The sequence below is a fragment of the Momordica charantia genome, unplaced genomic scaffold (assembly GCF_013281855.1).
Source record: "Momordica charantia cultivar OHB3-1 unplaced genomic scaffold, Mcharantia_2.0 BLBB01000101.1, whole genome shotgun sequence".
Taxonomy (NCBI): domain Eukaryota; kingdom Viridiplantae; phylum Streptophyta; class Magnoliopsida; order Cucurbitales; family Cucurbitaceae; genus Momordica; species Momordica charantia.
Genome location: NW_028275257.1, coordinates 17039 through 36159, shown reverse-complemented (window position 1 = coordinate 36159; position 19121 = coordinate 17039). Strand labels below are relative to the sequence as shown.

Sequence of the window (19121 nt, the reverse complement as noted above, 5' to 3'; positions counted from 1 at the left end):
TTTTGATCCATTGATCTCCCGAGTGATGTCAGAACACTTGCCTCGAATAGTGTATTCTGCTCATGGTGGTGAGATTGCCGTTGCTTTTCTATGTGGTGGAGTGCATATTTTCTCTGGTCCAAACTTTGCTCCTGTGGAGAACTACCAGATCAATGTTGGACCGGCCATTGCTGCCCCTGCTTTTTCTTCACACTGCTGCTGTCAGCATCTGTTTGGCATGATGTGAATAAGGACTGCACCATGTTGAAGATCATTCGTGTTCTTCCTCCTGCAGCTCCTAGCAACCAATTGAAGGCAAACTCTTCAACCTGGGAGCGTGCGATTGCTGAGAGGTGAACTGATGTGGTCATTCTTTGACATTTCTTGTATTTTAATGACAATGTTCTGTGCTTGTTATATCAGATGAAGTGTTGATGATATTTCTATGTATCATGGTTTTGATGTGAATTTTTTGTGTTAGTGTAGATTTTGGTGGAGCCTTCTAGTTGGTGTTGATTGGTGGGATGCCGTTGGCTGTACTCAGAGTGCTGCTGAAGATGGCATTGGTATGAATGATTGAGTTTTGTGTTTGTCACAACAGAAATAACAATGCAAGATAGAGGTCAAGACTTGTCACAATAACATGATAGCTTTTACAAGCCATCTCTAATTGATGAATGTCTCATTTCAGTTTCACCGAACAGCGTTATAGCCGTCTTGGATGCAGATTTTCATTCACTTCCTTCTAGCCAGCACAGGCAGCAGTATGGTCCTGTAAGTTCTCCTTTGTTTTGTTATCACCCAAATCTCTAAGCAATTTGAGTCTATTCTTACTCTTTTTACATGGAGCTACCCAGATCTTAGAGTACATGTTATTTTTTTTGTCATTTCACTGCATTTATGGAGGTTTTTATTTCTCAATTTAGGCTACCTTATGAATCCTTTATTTGTGTTTATTCTTCTCTCTCTTCCGTTAGATTGGAGGTTATGTACTGTGTTGACGTCATTTTCTGGCTTATTCTGGTAATTCATTACCATAAGTTGTGGGATGATTTTCAATAAGAGATTACATCAGATATAAGTTTATCCTGTTGATTGAAAAATGCTTTGAATTAAAGTTTCGTTGGCTACGTGGTTTCGGTGTTTTACTAAGGAGGAATGCCATGGAAGAAAGTTATGGTGAGTAACTTTGCCATAAAGGAGGGGTGGATGGTCCCCATCTTGTGCTCTCCCTCTAGTTCTTGTAGTCATTCATGTGGTATTTTAAGCTCGAGAACCTTTTTTCTAGAAATTTTAGATTGCAGTGAATGATAGTGGTTCCCTGGAGAAGTTTATTTGGCCTTTTTACTTGACCATGGATAACAAGATAACAATGAAGGGATTCTGGTGTGCTTCCTTGAGCTTCTGGTCAATCCTCTTTACAAGATGCTTCTTTTCTCTTAGGGTCTTCAGGTTCCTTTTCTCTCAAGCTAGTGATGCTAGATATTAGCTTCTTGAAATATCAGGGTTCTCTTCGCCTCGATTTCAAAGGTCATTGTTTCCCTCTCTTTCACAAGGTCCTCAAGTTGTTTGGTTGGCTTTCTATAAAATTTTGTGGAACTCCTAAGAAATGTAAGGTGTCTCGATGGGCTCTCTATTTAGGTGGGATAAGTATTAATGGCAAAGTGCTACAAAGGTATCCTTGTTTGTCCCTCCAACACAACTGGTTGCTATTTAAGAAAGCTTTTTGAGGAAAGATCACCTGCTTCTTGTCTACCTAGTAGCTAAAGACCTTTTTTTGCAATCTGTTGTGCATTTTAAATTATCCCCATCCTGTCCCAGAAATGTGAGGGAATGACTTCTCTTAGATCTTTGTGGTCATAGCTTAAGGGTAAAAGCCAACATTTTATGTATTGATGCTTTCAAATGATTCTTCAATGTTACCTACCTTCAGGAACTTTGATCAGTAGTGAGAAGACATTTCTTTATTTCTTCTTCTTGGTGCCTAAGGTTTTTGTTTCTTCGTAATCATTCTTTCGATGCTATATATCTCGCGTCTCAGCTGGAGTGCTTATTTCCAAAGCCATTTTGTATATTTAATCAGTAATGGAGTTGTTTTTCTTATTAAAAATTTTTACAGTGACCTTCTTATGCTCTGAGTTCTAGTTAATCATATTGTAGGGAATTGTGACTTGTTTTCTTAACTTCCTACGTGCTTTTCATTTTTTTTTCTTGATCTTCTGTACAATACAGAGCTTAGACCGGATAAAGTGCAGATTACTGGAAGGCACAAATGCCCAAGAAGTCAGGGCAATGGTTCTAGATATGCAAGCAAGGTTATTGCTGGATATGCTGGGTAAAGGAATTGAATCTGCTTTAATAAACCCATCTGCTTTAATATCCGAGCCATGGCATGCATCTGGTGAAACATTATCTGGCATTGATCCTGAGACAATGGCTGTAGAACCAGCCCTGATTCCCAGCATTCAGGTTCGGTTTGTCTGGCTTCAAAATTGGTCTTAATAAATTTATTTATTTCAGTAAAGAGGCCGTGGTGTTGATGCATTCATAAGAACTTGTGAAGTTCTTTGGGATTTCACTATAATGGCTTCCTAATATGCCTAGCCACTTTTAAGCTGATAAGGGTGCTATAGCTTCTAATGACAATTGACTTTTGGGCATGAGTTATTGTTAGGCCACCAATTGTGTACTCGTATGCAATGAGGGGTAGGAAGGGAAATTGAGGAGAAAGTTGTATGGGGAGGGTGTTTTGGGAAGTTGTCACTCAAAGTTAGTTAGGATAGGGAAGTACAAGGGGGCGTAGTGGAAGGTATATAAGGGACCCCTCGGGATTAGGGAGGGCAGCTTTTTGCTTTTGGTGTAAGTAGTAGCATTGGCTATTAGGAGAGAACCCAGCCCTCTCGAATTGGCTGGTCTGTAAGCCTACGGGCACTTCTGTTTTTGAATATCAAGAATAGTGAGGAAGATACCTCACAGTTATTTGTCTCTCTCATTTTCTTTTTTAGTTTTAGAATTAATCAGAATCATATCTCTTGCTCTTATTTTGAGGGTTGCAAACTGATGCAGGCTTATGTTGATGCTGTTCTTGATCTTGCTTCACATTTCATCACACGTTTGCGACGGTATGCAAGTTTCTGCCGCACTTTGGCAAGTCATGCTGTTACTGCTGGAACTGGTAGCAACCGTAATATGGTGGCTAGTCCTACTCAAAGTTCTGCATCTCCTGCAACAAGTCAGGGTCAGTCTGCTCTGTTTCCTTACTCTGAATTGTTGAAAAAAAGATTTATGTATTTATTTTCCAATAACAAAAATATTCAACATTTTAGATTTCAATGAACTGCTTGTTTCTTGTTTTAAAGAAAAAAACTAGCAGCTTTAAGATGATTCATTTTCTTGGAACTTGTGGAATTGATGCCTAGGAAACTCCTAGGCTGCTTCACTCGAGAATGGAGGTGAATCTAGTCCTCATGTAATTTAAAATTTTGTCTCATGTTTCCAGGTGCTCAAGGTGGTACAACAAGTTCTACAGGAAGCACCCAGATGCAGGCTTGGGTACAAGGTGCAATTGCTAAGATCAGTAGCACAACTGATGGAGTATCCATTCAACACAAACCACAAACCACATTAGTGGTTCATCTACCTTTATGCCAATAAGTATCAACACTGGAACTTTTCCTGGAACACCAGCTGTTCGGCTTATTGGGACTGCCATTTCTTACACAGATTATGCCAACTTTTGCTCTTCTGTTTTTTCTTTCGCCGAGCACAGCTTCCCCGTTTTGTTGGTAATTCACAAAGAAATGCTGATACAAAACCTCAATCTGCTATTCCTGGGAAAGTGGAGGAGATCAGCTCCAATTCTGCCAAGCCAGTGCCAAACATAGTCAAGCCTGAAGAAAGTCAAATAGCCCGAGCTGGTCAGCTCGTAACTGGAGCTAAAGGAGCCGAAGAAGGGCTTGCTGGTAGGTCAAGAATAGGTACAGGAAATGCTGGTCAAGGATATACTTTTGAGGAGGTAGAACAAGTTACTTTTTCCAAGTTTTGTTACAGATTATCTATTCCTTTCCTCCTTGTTAGGCCAACTTGGGATAATTCCTAGTTTGCCCGAGCATATCTTGTTATATTTACAATTCATGGTATGAGCTTTTGGGTGAATTAATTTTATTTGGAAGGAAAATAGAACCTAATATGGTATGAACTTAATTAGACGAATTCAAGATTTTATAAAAAATGTAGGGATTCTTGGTTAAAAATTTAGACATTCTGAGTCATTCTCACATTACTCCTGCTCTTATATTTAACAATTGGGATGCTTTTATTTGTGGTTACTTAGCTTCTGTACTGGTCTTTTAGTTTCTGTTATTTGTATCTTTATATTTTTATGCTTGCCTTTCACTCCAGAGAGTTTGTATCCTTGAACAATTTTTGTTCCTTTCCATTTCATAGATGAAAAGTTCGTATTTTGTTTAAAAAAAACATGGAGGCATGAACTGCTTTTACTTTTACTCTGCAGGTGAAAGTCCTTTTCCTCATACTTATGGATCTCTGCCGCCGTACTGCTGGTCTTCCACATCCATTACCTGTTTCCCAGGTTGGGAGTAGTAATATCCAAGTTCGTCTGCATTATATCGATGGCAACTATACTGTATTACCTGAAGTTGTGGAAGCATCCCTTGGTCCACATATGCAGGTATTTAATGTTTCTTCCTGCCAAGGAAAGATCCCCCCCCCCCCCCCCCCCCCCCCCCCCCAAAAAAAAGGCACACTAATTACTCTTTCTTTTAAACTTCGAATGGATACAGAATATGCCCCGGCCTAGAGGTGCAGATGCTGCTGGTCTGTTGCTCCGGGAATTAGAACTCCATCCTCCAGCTGAAGAATGGCACAGGCGAAATATGTATGGTGGGCCTTGGTCTGACGTAGATGATCTGGGTCCCACAGACGATACTCCCAAACTTAGTAATTTGGCAGACCCACTTGATCTCAACTCATTGGAGAATTGCAATGTTTATTATGGAGCTAATGGTCTGTGGCCTAGGAAGCGCCGGATGTCAGAAAGAGATGCTGCTTTTGGCTTGAATACGTCCATTGGCCTCGGTGCATATCTAGGTATAATGGGATCTCGTAGAGATGTTGTGACTGCTGTCTGGAAGACTGGTCTTGAAGGGGTTTGGTATAAGGTTCGATATGTAGTTTCCTTGACACTCTTCCCGTACTTATTTCAATGATTCTAGTGTAGAGAGTAGTATTTTTCTTTAAAAGCATAGAGGTAATTGTTAGGTCGAACACTAAGAAAATTTTATCAAAATCACCCACATATTTCTTTTTTAATTCCACCCATTCAAATTCCGTCAACGTGTTAAGTAAGCAGAAGGCAATAAGTTGCCTTGAAATTATATCAGTTTACTGCAACATGCTTCTAGATTTTAGTGGCCTCATGTTGATGGTGTATTACTTGCTCTAAATTTGGAGGGATTTGACTATTTCTCCAGACTATGCGTTGCTGATATTTGTGTTGTATGCATTCTGAATCTTGTGACTTTGTGACATGCAGTGCATGAGATGCTTAAGGCAGACTTCAGCCTTTGCTTCACCTGGTGCTGCTCACGATAATACTCAAAACGAGAGGGAGACTTGGTGGATTAGCCGATGGGCTTATGGATGCCCAATGTGTGGTGGAACATGGGTTCGAGTTGTATAGTTATGCATTGCCAGTTGCCACATACAGCCCTGGCTTCAACAAGTGCTGCTTTGTTTTTAGGATCACAAATGCTCACTTCCATCCAGTGATATTCGCTGTGTCATTTATCATTTTGCGGACTCTCATCTACATCTGATCAGATTTTCAAAATCTTTTCCTCAATGCTGAACTAAGGGTTAAGTTCATGCAATCAAATTGTGTACGGTTACACTTGGCATAAAATTACATCAGAATATGGCTACAGTTACACGAGTTAGGGGATGGGCTGCCTCTTCACCTTGTTTGGCACTGCATTTGCCAACTCACCTTAAGGTATGTTTTACTCGATCCTTCTATTCTCTGAATTTTCTAGTTTTGAAATTATTTTTTTCACTATTTATTTTTCGAACTTTCCACGCTGTGATTCAAATTAGGCTACGAGTTTGTATGTCCTCTAGCCCTTTATTCCACTCCGGAAGATAAATGAAAGGAAAGTATGAAGTATCTAATTAATAGTCATTAGAGAGAGAGACAGAGAGAGAGAACCTCATTATTTGAACGTGTCCTGTAAGTTCTATTTTATCATGGTAAGCAGATTGAGGCAGAATGGTTATGGTTCTCGGTTTTGCTAGGTAGTTTATGAGATGGAAATCATATGGATGCAGGGAGGCCCGTATTCCTTCAATGCTCTGTTTTTTTAAATAAATGAAATAGTTAAGTGTATCTTCTAAATGTGTTTTTTTGTACCAATGGCGCACACAATTTAGAGGTGTGCGTGACCTACCATTCCCTCTGTTTTCTCTGGCCAACCCGCTTTGTAGAACAAATGAAAAATTTTATGATTACTAAGAAATGACCAACTGTAGAAGATGCACTTACAGATTCTTGCCTTTTTTATCCTCCACCCTTTATTTTGTACTGGTATGATGTTGTGATTTATGGCCTTCAACCTTTCAGGTACCTCTTAATTACAGGCCGGAGATTCTCTTGCGTGGGAAGCTCGACGAGTGTCACTCCTACATAAAAAAGCGCAGTACAGTGACAAATAATGAGAAGGATGTCCAGATTAGAACGCAAGCAAATTTTTGTTATTTCGTTGAAAATATTTATTAGATTCATTGCCATCAGAGTGGGCAGCGGGGCATGCAGAGGATTTCGTTCTTGGCATTAGGACATGATTGGACAAATGTACAGGGTAGATCTTCATCTTCATCTTCCTTGAATTATATAGTTTTGTACATGGTAGATCATTGTTTTATAGAGTTGAGAATGGAGATAGATTATGGAAGCCTAAAGGCTCCTAGATTGCACATTGCAGCTGTACAATTGATATTATTATTCATGACTCGTGTAAAAAGTGGACACTCTGCAAAAAGTATTTGCGCAGAACAGTATGCCCAATGAGAGAGACGAATGGAGAAAGTAGGAACCAACGAAGTTTTCTAAAATTTGTTTTTTCCTAATATAGACTAAGACCACAGGTAGTTTATAGAGGTCGCATTTGATGGGCTTGAGGGGAGGGTATGTTATCTTAAGATTGTGGCTGCAAGCTTGCAAGGAGAAGCAATTCTCTAACCAGAATTTTTGAACATATATCTTTGGTTATGCCTTTTGATTCTTTTTTGAAAAATTCTCTAGAGCTATTCTGCTCAAAAGGAACACATTTTAATTAAACATAACGTATTCTTCTAACATAAGAATAAATTTAGTTCTTTGGAAGAGATTTGAATTTATGATGAAATATTGATATCTAATTTAAGCATAGTTCGGTTGGTCAAAACACTTATTTTTAATGAGTTCAAATTTCTACTCTAAAAAAAAATTATAGATTTACTGTTAATGTAAATTTGTTTTTATTGGACGAGTATTTAGAGGTTTTTGCAAGATGTTTGAAGGGGTTTTTCATTTTTATAGAAATTTAATTGAATTCCTTAAGCTTCAAATATGATATATAATAAATAATATGGAGTGGAAATTGTAATCCAACCCAAATGAAAATATGAAGACTTTCAATCGAGGAAGATAAATTGTATCTCTAACATAGTTGATCTGCAAAATGAAAATATGAAAATTTTCAACTTTGAGGAAGATTATAGATGTCCTGTTGAGCTATGCTTATAGCTCAAATAAATGATTCATTAATCATATATTAAAATTATGGTTGAATCATTATTTATTTTTCGAAGAAGGTTGAATCTTGAACTACTATTATTTAAGCTAACCGTAGATTTACTAGGTTTAAAAAGAATGCTATATTTGGAATTAATTTTTAAAAAATGACATATTTATAATGAGTTTTGTTTCGTTTTTCGTTTTTTATAGGAAAATTTATAATTAGTTTTAGAAAATCACATATTTGCAAGTTTTATCTGAACCAACTTCTTCATCTGCCTCCTCCTGTTCTTCGCGGTCTCTGCAATTCTGTGTTTGTGAGAGAAAACGAGCAAGATGAGCGGTTCCCAGGGATCGCACTCACTCGCCTTCAGGGTCATGAGGCTTTGTAGGCCGTCATTTCAAGTCGAACCTCCTCTCCGCCTCGATCCGGTCGATTTAGTTGTCGGCGAGGACATCTTTGACGATCCAGAGGCCGCCAACCAACTCCCCCGTCTCTTAGAAGCTCAGTTGTCCGATAATTCCGACTCCGATCTCAGCTATAGTTCCAGATTCCTTCTTCATGACTTCTCTGATGCTATGGGCCTCACTGGCCTCCTCGTACTCCCCCAAGCATTCGGGTCTCTCTCTATTTCTTTACCCCTCTCTTCTTTCATTCAATGGATGGACTAATCTGTATGTTTCTTTCTTTAATTTTTGGGCGTATGAACGGTGACCGTCTTCCAGGGCGATTTACTTGGGCGAGACTTTCTGTAGCTATATCAGTGTGAACAATAGCTCCAATTTTGAAGTCAGGGACGTTATAATCAAGGTCACCGGCAGTGGGAGTGTTTTCTTTTAAGTTTTAGAATTTGGGTTCTGCTTCATTCACTCTGATTTATGGTTTACGGGGAGTTTAGTTTAGAACTTTCTGTACAGGCAGAAATTCAAACGGAGAGGCAGAGGATTCTTCTTTTGGATTCATCAAAATCCCCTGTCGAAACAATTCGTGCTGGGGGCCGTTATGACTTCATTGTCGAACACGATGTGAAGGAACTTGGAGCTCACACGTAAGCTTCAATTTCATCTTGAATGTTGGCGACTATGTCTGCTAATTGACCTCTTTGTTGATTAAATACGCATATGTGATGATGCTTCATCTCGTTATTGTAGGTTAGTGTGCACTGCATTGTACAATGATGGCGATGGTGAACGTAAATATCTTCCACAGTTTTTCAAGTTCATGGTTGCAAATCCACTTTCGGTCAGAACAAAGGTAATGTGCTCTTCGGATCCTACAATTATGACATACGGCTATTATTTTAGATACGTCTTTGCTTTCTTTCTAAAAAATCAGTGGCCATTTTTTAGCTTTGGTGAATTTCTTTGAAAGCTTTCAGTGGCTTTAGTTGCTTTTTTCTTGGTTTTGAATGAAAGACCTGATATTCTTTCAACTACTTCATCTGCAGGTCCGCGTGGTGAAGGTATGTTTTTCTGACTAAAAGCAGTCAATGTAAGTTTAGAAAATGTCTCATAAGTGTTGTAGTTAAATTATATACATTGCTTTTAAATACCGTAGCATCAAATCCTTGAATTCGATTTGAGCACATTGTTTTACATCAAAAAAGAAATCCGTTTTTTCTCAGTACTCTGAACACTCGTTCTTCTTTCCTCATCATTCACACTAAAATAAATGGTAATTTGTGGCTGATGTTGGTTTCATTTTTCGGCAGGTTTTTGTCTTTTTGTATAGTTTGTGGTTTAAGTTAAATGATAAGTCAAGTGAGGAGGAATTGTTTGTATATATTTCATATCATTTATTAATTTTTTGTTGGACGACTTGTGTTGTATTTTAAGTTATGATTTTTATAGTTATGCTAGATTTTAGATTTTTGTTGTATTTTTCTTTTATAAGAAACATAAACATTGTATTCCATATCAAAAGGAGCCCAACAAAAGAGGCAAGAGAACAACCTAGAGGCGGAGGGTCAAGAAAACCCTCCCCAAGGGAACTAAATAAGTGCTAGATTCTAGATCTTTGTTGTATAAAGTATTAATGGTGGTAAATTATGCCATTGTTCTTTCTGATTTCTAGTTTTTCTGTGTTTGAAAGTTTTATAAAGATAGCACTTCCTTGCTAAAAGCTATCATATGATAGTTTACTTTCTATCTCAGGATAGTACATACTTAGAAGCTTGCATTGAAAATCATACAAAATCAAATCTATTTATGGACCAAGTTGACTTTGAGCCTTCTCCAAACTGGAATGCAGTGATAATAAATTCTGATGAACATAAACCTACTACAAGGTATGGATCATATGTCAATTCACTGGTATTAAAAAATTGATGATCGTGCTAATTCATGCCCATAAATTTATCATTTCGTGGTTTGAGTTTTTTGTTATTCATTTTCCCCTCATTATCAAGTTTTTTATGCTGGCAGAGAGGTATTCAAGCCCCCTATATTGGTCAGGTCAGGTGGAGGAATCCATAATTTTCTTTATCAATTGAAATTGTCAACACATGGTCCTTCTTCCCCGCTGAAAGTTGAGGGAAGTAATATTCTCGGTAAACTTCAGATAACGTGGCGTACAAATATGGGTGAACCTGGACGGCTACAAACACAACAGATTTTGGGTTCTGTGAGTGTCTTATTATCATAGAATAATTTAAAAAGAAAATCATCTATATGGAACTTTTGTTGATTGGTTATTGGTTACCCAACCTCTCGGGTTCTGCAGGAGACTTATCTTAATATGGTCAATTGATGACTGATGGCCTATGGTTGAAAATGAACATTTGAGTATTTCTCAGCTGAAAGATTGGATTTGAAATGATTTTAGGAAGATGATAGACTAGTAGTTTCATGTGGCTGTTAAAATCTTTTCTGCTCCTGCGATGATATTTCAGTTAGATTGTGCATGGAATGTTAAGTTTTAGACTATGTTAAAATCCTGGTATCCTTTCTGTATCTTGTGGAAACGATTTCCATGGGTGAGTAGATTCATTTCTTTGCAATGTATGAAATTTTACTTATGGCTGTCTTATCACTTGATATAAAAATTTCATATATTTTTGTAAAACCTGGCTTGGATCTTTACACTTTTGTTACCCTGTCAAATGCCTCAGATGGATCCTGAGATATGGTTGACAGCGCATGGATGATTGTGAGTCTTGTTTTAATCATTTTGGAACGTAGTTAATAGTAAGGTGACAGTGGAAAACGTTTTTTCTATAAATAATGAAAGACTGGAAAATTTTAACTTTCATCATTTTTAAATTCTAATGCACAATAAATTGACGTTGACATCATCTGTTAAGTGTATGTTATATTGTTAGTCTGAGTATATATATGATATGTTTTATCGATGCTGTGGTTTGGTACTTTGTACCTTGTATGAATGATTTGCAGATTTATTAGCCGTTATTGGCTGTATATATTGTTTTGCAGCACGTTACTCGCAAGGAGCTTGAGTTGCATGTTGTTGAGATGCCAGATGTTATCAGATTGGAGAGGCCTTTACAGTAATTCCTCTTTTGTTATTGTGTTCTCATGAAAAGTTCATCTAAAAAGGCCAATAGTAATTTAATACTCATTCTCCAGCGGTGGTTGGAAGTGATTACGACCAACTATCCCATCTTTAGCTGTCCCACTTAATTTCTTGAGGATACATATTTTACTATCTCTTTCCAAGAGAGAAATACTTTGGAATTGATTGAACCATTGCTTCTCCAGTTACGTATGCGTCTCACAACTCAGATAGAGAGGGAATTGGGCCCTTTTGATGTGTGGATGACACAAAATGGTCCAGATGAGGAGAAAGTTGTCATGGTTAATGGTCTACAGACAATGGTATGTTTGTCATTCATCCAGTCGAAAAATTGTATCCTTTTATTAGAATTCATCATTTCTGATTATTCGTATGTTGGAAACTGCTATAATTTTTTTGGTGTGCTTAAATCAATACATTTGCCACTAACGTAATTGTTTTTTTTTTCCGTATTGAATTTTGTTTCTAAAATAGGGGAACTTTCGCATTGCATCAATACTGTCTCATTTTTTTTCCTTACTATTGTGGCATGATGAGGGATGACATGTTGACACCAGAATTCCGTATCACATATTTATTCATCCATTTTTTAAATATGTTTCTGATTTTCTTACATGAAATTTTCAACAGGTCATACCAAGAGTCGAGCCATATGGTTCCACAGATTTCCACCTGGTATGAATAACAAATTTATATGAAGAATTGTTATACGAGTTAGTCTGCAAGTGATTTAGTTTTATTAGTTCACGGTTTTCTTCATTTATTATGCAAATCTATGCATGTGTAGAATATAACCGTTCAAAGCAAATATGCTGAGATAGAAACAAACTATAGCCTTATGCCATTCCACTGTAGCTTGTGAGCTTCTGACCTTGTTTTGATGACGTGTAGTGCACACTACCTTTTGTATTTTTCTTTGGTCGTGCAATTTTTTCTTAGAAATTCCATTGCGAAAAAAGTTGATATTTTTGTCCTGCCATGTTGATGTTGTAGTCCACTATTGTACATCATAACTAGCATTAGCTCTAATTACAACATGTAACTTGTTCTCTTCTTTTTTGATCAAGTAAATGTGAAAGCCATACATTAAAAATGGTGTCTTTGAGAGGAGAAAGCTTGAAACTCCCCATGTTATTGACACCATCTGACTTCTGCCTTTGTTCGACCAGAACCTCATTGCCACTAAACCCGGAGTCCAGAGAATCGCAGGCATGAAAGTCTTTGACACAAGAGAGAAGAAAGCATATGACTACCCTTTGTCAGATCTAGAGGTTTAAATTCTCTTAATTATTTGATAGCGTTATTTTGAATGCCTTTCACGTGAATGTAAGAAATCTTGTTTGGGCACATTTGCAAATTCAAGGTTAGGTGTACCACGTTGAGAAATTGCCTTCATTTGGTAAAAGAGACCGAGTGAATTGCATTATATGTCAAATAGGAAGCATGGATACTATTTGACTAGTGTCGGTGTTGGACATTTGTTGAGAAAACATTATATTGTTGAGTGTCCATTTTATTTTATTAATTTTGGACCTGCAGAGGGGGACACGCAGGGGGATTGGGGATATTTAAGCACACTTAAGACACGTGGGGAACATATTGAGTAGAGACAACGAGGAAAGAAATTAAAAAATATAGTTCTTTAATCACTTCTAGAACTATTTACACTAACGGATCTAAAAAATAAATAAAACCACAAAACATAAAAAGTTATTGAAACAAAATAAAGGAAAATAGATAAGTTTCACTTGATAAAGCTCATTGAAGTGGTACGGGATTATGTGAAAATAATGATGTTTGAGTTGCAAGTCCGTTTTATTTAGGAGATATCTTTTATTTTGTGGGACACTAGAATTTATTCTGCCGTTTATTAAAATCTCACATCCTTAAAGAATTGGGATTTATTTTATGACATTTAAATTTGCTTATAGATCAAATTGATAAGAGTAGAACTTAAGAAGTATATGTTTAAATCTTTATATCACATAATTTCATTATGTTTCCAAAGCATAAATAATATGCGCAGAAGTATATAAAATAAATTTCAAAGATATATATTACTGTACATCTCCTATCCTTGTTCTTGTTTTTATGCTTTTAGGAAATGCCTTGCCACCATATTCATGCTTCTTTGGGTGGACCTCTGGATCATTTCATCATTAGATAATGCTTAGATCCTCTTGCATGTGCTGAAATTTCATATGTATGTGGGATTACTGCTGCTTAATATTGTGGTGATTCAACCTTGTAGGATTCATTTCCTCATTTTGTTTGAGGAACGCTGTTTAAACTATAACACTGTCAAACTCTAGCATGAAATGAAATCTATTTTTGGTTGCAGATTTATGTCGATTTGGAATGACATCTCAGCTCAACTGATTCACAATTATAGAGACTCGGTTCACTTCCTGCATTGTCTAAGGCGCGCACTGAGAAGTAAACATCCCATGATCTGCATCATTCCCGGATTCAATTACCTCGTGGAACCAACGATCAAGGCCGACACTCATTCGCCACCAGTAGAGATGCTCTTATCAGATGCTATGTTACTTCATTCTCATTCTTTGGTAGATTTTGACAAAGATAATTGTTCCTTGTTGTCAGAAAGAAGCAACTGGTAGTAATATTCTGTCTAACTTGAAGCCCTCCTTGGTTTTGTTTTTTCAAATGGGAAAGAGGAATAGGAGTGAAATGGTGACAAAAATTGAAATGACCCTTCCTTGTTATGAAGAGACGGATATGGTTCATATAGCCGTACCGTACCAAATAATTCTCTTTTTTAAGTTGCAGGCACAGGCAGTGGGGCACATTTCTAATTTTGACTTAATTCAGCTTCAGCAAATGGATTTGTATCAACCAATCATTGATTATTGTTTCATTATGATTATGACTGTGACCAATACGTTTTAATTTCGTGGCACTCTTGTAATTGTTGGGTTGCAATCATTGCATTAAATGATTATCATGCAATCTGATCTTAATCAGAATTTACATAAAATATAGCTCATCAATCTATAACTATTTTGTTTGTTTTTTTCTTCTGTCTGAAGTAAGGTTATTTAATTAATTTCCTACTTCTGGGTATGGAAGTGTTGAGGATAGTTTACAACTGTAAAAGTAAAGAGGACTTGAATATATAAGTAGGAAAAAAAAAATTCTTAAACATATTTTGGTAGCAAAATAGGAAAAAAAAGCATTATTAACAGAAAATAATAATGTAATTGTCAACCTGAATATAAAGATTTAAGATTGCAATTTTCACTTGGACGAGGACTATATTTGTCAATCTAAGAGGTAAATATCTTCAATAAAGAAAGTCAGAGGTTCGAATTCTCATCCTCCATTGGAATAGTTTATGTTTATTATAAACTATCGTAAAATTATTTTTCTTTCCAATTTGGGATTCTTAAAATGCTCCTTCAAGATCATGGCTCTTTTGGCTCATCAGTCTTGGTCAGATCAATTTTCAGACTAGACTGAGTAGGAAGAATGATATTCATATACGATTGGAAGATGTAAGTAACATTATAACATGCAAATTTGAGCATAGATTATCAATTAATCATAAACTTATACCAACAGAATCCACACTAATCTTTTTTTCTTTTTTTTTTAGTACACCATGTGAGATGGGGTGGGGGATCGAACTCACAACCTCATGGTTTGAGTTACATGTCAATTATCGTTGAACTATATTTAATTTGGCTATCCATATTAATCTAAAACTACAACCATACAAATAGAGTATAAATGAGAGTATATCCAAATTCCAGTGATCAATTTCCATACACGGTATGTACGCGTTACAATTTGGGAATGAACCGTGACCTCATTTTCCCTGTGGTGCTACTCACGATAATGCTGACGCGGCCACTTTTATCAGATTGCACTTTTTTCAGAGTCAATCTGAGCCTGCGATGTGAACCCACGGGCTTCTCAAAATTCTCTGTTTGTTAGTTTGGTTATTATAATAACATTATTATACCACATATCCTTTCAATTAAAATAAAAGATTTTGTAGATTTCTTTCTTTTTTTGCAATCGGATAATGTAGATTTCGTTATCATTAAATAATACACACGGATTAGTACCCTACTTTTTTTTTTCTCATGCTTTTTCTTTGAAATATTATTTTCTTAGAAGTTATTTTAGTTTTGGTCGAAGAATTTATTTAATTTAGAGATAATAGATAATTGAATTATTGACCTTTAAAATTATACATGGCTTGTCTTTTAAGTTATATTTGATTTAGTATATTTGGACTACTAAATGAGTTAAATTAATATTAACATTTTTATCTTGGTTTAAAAAAAGACACTCCTTATTATAGTTTTTAGTGGAACAATAAATAATCTTGAACATCTTTTTTATTTTCCATTTCAAAATTCAAGTATTACAAGTTTAAACTAATATTCATTTCTAATTTTATTGAGTTAAAACTTAAAAGGGGTCTTATTGGGCTCATATTATAATGTTAGTTGCCCTTAATTTTAAAGTTTTTGACATCACCCAACTGGACCTAATAGAGCTAAAAATCAACTAATAAATGTCTCTTATTTAATGAAGTTATATTCAAACGTGCCCAAGCCTAATTTCACACCCATTTAATCCCAATTAAAAAATTAATTCCTTATAAAAATTGGAATACCCAAATTTAAACAAAATAAACACTCACTAGATTAATAAAAATTACAAAAAAATTTACAAGTCGTGAGAGTACAATGAGTCACAAACTCAACTACAAATCATGGATATTGTTAATATTGAAATTTGGTTGGTCCACTTTGATGGAGTCGTTAGACAAGTCAACTTGCAACAGCATATCTCGATTTCGATGTAATGTCTTGTCTAAGATCCTTCGACGATCTGACTATTGAGTGACAGATTTTTACTTACCTATTGAGGTGAGATCCTATCTCTTTTATTGGTGATGGAGTCAACCAGGGAGGATACCTGACGTGGACGTGGTTGGTCATTAAGGAACATTCTCGAGGTATGGTTTTACTTCACTGTGAATCCTGGAGTTGGTTGCGTCGCGACGTGGCGGCCCAATAGATATTACTAATTTTATGGAACCAAAAATTTTAGTTTGATGAAATTAAAAAAATAAATTTAACTCAATCAGTCAAATAAATACTAAAAATATGAAATTATTTCAAATAAATTTTATTTCAACAACATTAGGCGCCACCCAAACAAGAATTTACCCGAAACGTGGAATGGAAAGTGGCAAATTATAATTAAAAAGGAAAAAAAATAAGCTATTAAAGGAAAATAAAACTGCTGAATTAATTTGCAAGAAACCTCCAGATAATTAACCATATATTTTAGTAAAGACGGAGTTTTTAATTTTTTAATTTTAATTTTTAAGTGAAGTAATTATTTCTTTATTTTTTACTTTTTAGAATTGTCCTTTATATGAATTGAAACGATCAAAAAAGATAAACCAAAAACGCGTGCGCGACCTTTCGAACAACCCACAAACCACGCCCTATAAATTGAACAATTCCCTCAATTTGAAGATCCGCCCGTCTCTGCCTTCCTTCGACCCGACCCGAATTTCTCCCTCTGTATCAGAACCGCCATTTCTGTACCTTCGTCGATCGCTCTCTTTCTTCATCTTCGATTCTCATTCAATTTCTCTTGCTTTTCTTCTCTGCGTCAGATTCTTATTTCTGAGATCTGAATCGCTCGTGCATGGCAGTAAGCTTGTTAGCCCGCGAGGTATCCGACCTATGCCTTGGAAAACCTGCGCTTCGATCGATATCCATCTCCGCCACCGTCGCCGACGCGCTATCGGTCTTGACGAGGATTGACGAGGGCTACATCAGCGTGTGGAGCTGTGGCGATCACTCCTCTAAGGCCAATTCGGAATTACATTGCCGATGCGTTGGTAAAGTATGCATGGTGGATATAATCTGTTTTCTCTGCAGACAAGAGAATTGTTGCAACCGGCGACTGCGCTTCGATCTCCGATCTCTGGTTTGATTCATGAGGACGTTGGACTCGTTAGGCATTTGGAACCTCATTCCAGGTTTGAATCTTAAAATATGCTTGAAAATCTGAATCTAATTTACATTGCTGATGATAAACGATTGTTCATAAATTACAAATTACGGCTGCTCTGTGATAGATTGTTAACGTTTCTTCTTCGCAATTTTCAGCTTAATGGAGGCGATCGATCTTATACTCGATGGAGCACATAACCTTGTTATCCCAATCAAATCGAGCACGAGCAAGAGGAAAAACTTCCTTAAGAAGGCATCCTCCATCTCCTCCCTCCATAACGACCGAGAATATTGCTGGCTCGCTCCGGAGGACATAATCCGCTACCTCCTTAACTCCATCGGACTTTTCAGCCATGCCGCAGCCAGCCCTATCAATTCCTTCAACATAATCGACACCAACAACGTCCTCGCCGTCCACTACGACGAGTCTGCGTTGTCTATTCTGCCCCTAATCTCTCAAGCGCTCATTCACCAATCCTCTGTCGCCATTGTTGACTTGGACGACAACTTGATTGGCGAAATTTCGCCCTTCACGCTCAATTTCTGCGACGAGACGGTAGTGGCGGCAATAGCAACGCTCACCGCCGGTGAACTCATGGCTTACATAGACTGTGGGGCCCCCCGGATGATTTAGTACAATTAGTGAAGGAAAGGTTGGAGGAAAAAAACTTAGAAGCTGTTCTGGAGTGGGTCGAGGAAGAATCATCAACAACCTCTTCATCATCATCTTCAATCTGCTCTTCTTCAGATGATGAGTTTGGTTCTGGTTCAGGTAGAAGTGGAAAGATTGGTGGGTATTCAGCGAGAGTAGGGAGGAGGTCAGAGGCTATTGTCTGTTATCCATGGAACTCTTTGGTTGCAGTGATGATTCAAGCTTTAGCTCACCGAGTCGGCTATGTATGGGTCATTGAAGAGGACGGAGGGCTGGCCGGAATTGTCACCTTCGCTTCTATGTTGTCCGTCTTCCGGGATAGGTTGAAGTCTATTGGATAACATTCAGAGATGACTGCGCGAACTGGAAATGGTTTGGTTTTTTGGAGTTTAGGCACAAAATTTATAAAACAGAATTCTAAAATTAAATCAATGGAGAAATCTGAAACGGATGGAATATTTGGCAAAAACATCACTGGAAGTAACAATTTAACCCCAAAAGAAGGAAAAAAAAAAAAAAAAAACTTGAACAGCTAAGATTGTTCTTCACTTCTTTGGAGAGTTCCGTGCCTAGATTGGCCGGGTTTTTATGTTATTTTGAACAAAAAATAATATATAAAGAATTTTGAAAAAAGAAAGGATGATTTTATCTAAGTTGAATAATTGAAAATATCTAATTCGTGGAACTTGGTTAGTAGATTAGATGATTTATTTTATATTTTCTAAGTTCAACAAATAATAGTTAAATATAAATTCAAACATATCTAGAAATATAATTTTTTTAAAAATATAATTAAAAGTATTGCATTTTTAAAGTATGTACTTGAAGGTTTTAATTAAATAATAGTTAGATATAAAACATCTAAAACATTATATAATTAGAAGAATCACATTTTAAGTATATTCTCGATACTTTTTTTCTGTTGGAAAAGACGATTACGGATTACCCCGGCTTTTAGAAAAAAGAGAGAGAGAGAGAGAGAAAATATTAGTGTGAAAACTAATCTGGAAAATAAGCGGAAATTTTCATGAGTACCTACTCTCTTTAATATTCATTCAAAAAAAAAAAAAAGGCCTACTCTCTTATTACTTATTAGCTATCACCTACCTTTTTACTGTTAAAATGTTGATGTACTGTTAAACTTTGATATACAGGTAA

At 36.5% G+C, this 19121-nt stretch overlaps 2 protein-coding genes and 1 pseudogene across 3 annotated transcripts; all 3 read left to right on the top strand.

Moving 5' to 3' along the window:
• Positions 1 to 9: 9 nt before the first annotated feature.
• Positions 10 to 7048, top strand: LOC148207711 (mediator of RNA polymerase II transcription subunit 16-like; the record flags this gene model as incomplete). The annotated part of the gene is given in 14 exon segments (XM_088118328.1): positions 10 to 42; positions 44 to 200; positions 203 to 332; positions 466 to 545; positions 671 to 753; positions 2212 to 2448; positions 3046 to 3217; positions 3479 to 3600; positions 3603 to 3678; positions 3681 to 3994; positions 4493 to 4669; positions 4782 to 5159; positions 5534 to 5992; positions 6617 to 7048. Coding segments are annotated over 13 exon segments (2106 nt in total), but the record flags the coding sequence as incomplete, so codon positions are not given.
• A 948-nt stretch (positions 7049 to 7996) lies between these two features.
• On the top strand, positions 7997 to 14184 carry LOC111010780 (uncharacterized). Its single transcript, XM_088118329.1, has 12 exons — positions 7997 to 8391; positions 8498 to 8582; positions 8690 to 8820; positions 8924 to 9026; positions 9220 to 9234; positions 9926 to 10059; positions 10196 to 10394; positions 11204 to 11273; positions 11484 to 11605; positions 11934 to 11978; positions 12473 to 12574; positions 13645 to 14184. Exons 1-12 carry the CDS (start codon positions 8108 to 8110, stop codon positions 13663 to 13665), a joined length of 1311 nt encoding a protein of 436 aa, XP_087974455.1. The 5' UTR covers positions 7997 to 8107; the 3' UTR covers positions 13666 to 14184.
• A 2564-nt stretch (positions 14185 to 16748) lies between these two features.
• LOC148207710 (CBS domain-containing protein CBSX5-like) lies at positions 16749 to 19121 on the top strand (annotated as a pseudogene). Its single transcript, XR_015787710.1, has 2 exons — positions 16749 to 17337; positions 17468 to 19121. The product of XR_015787710.1 is annotated as a CBS domain-containing protein CBSX5-like (transcript).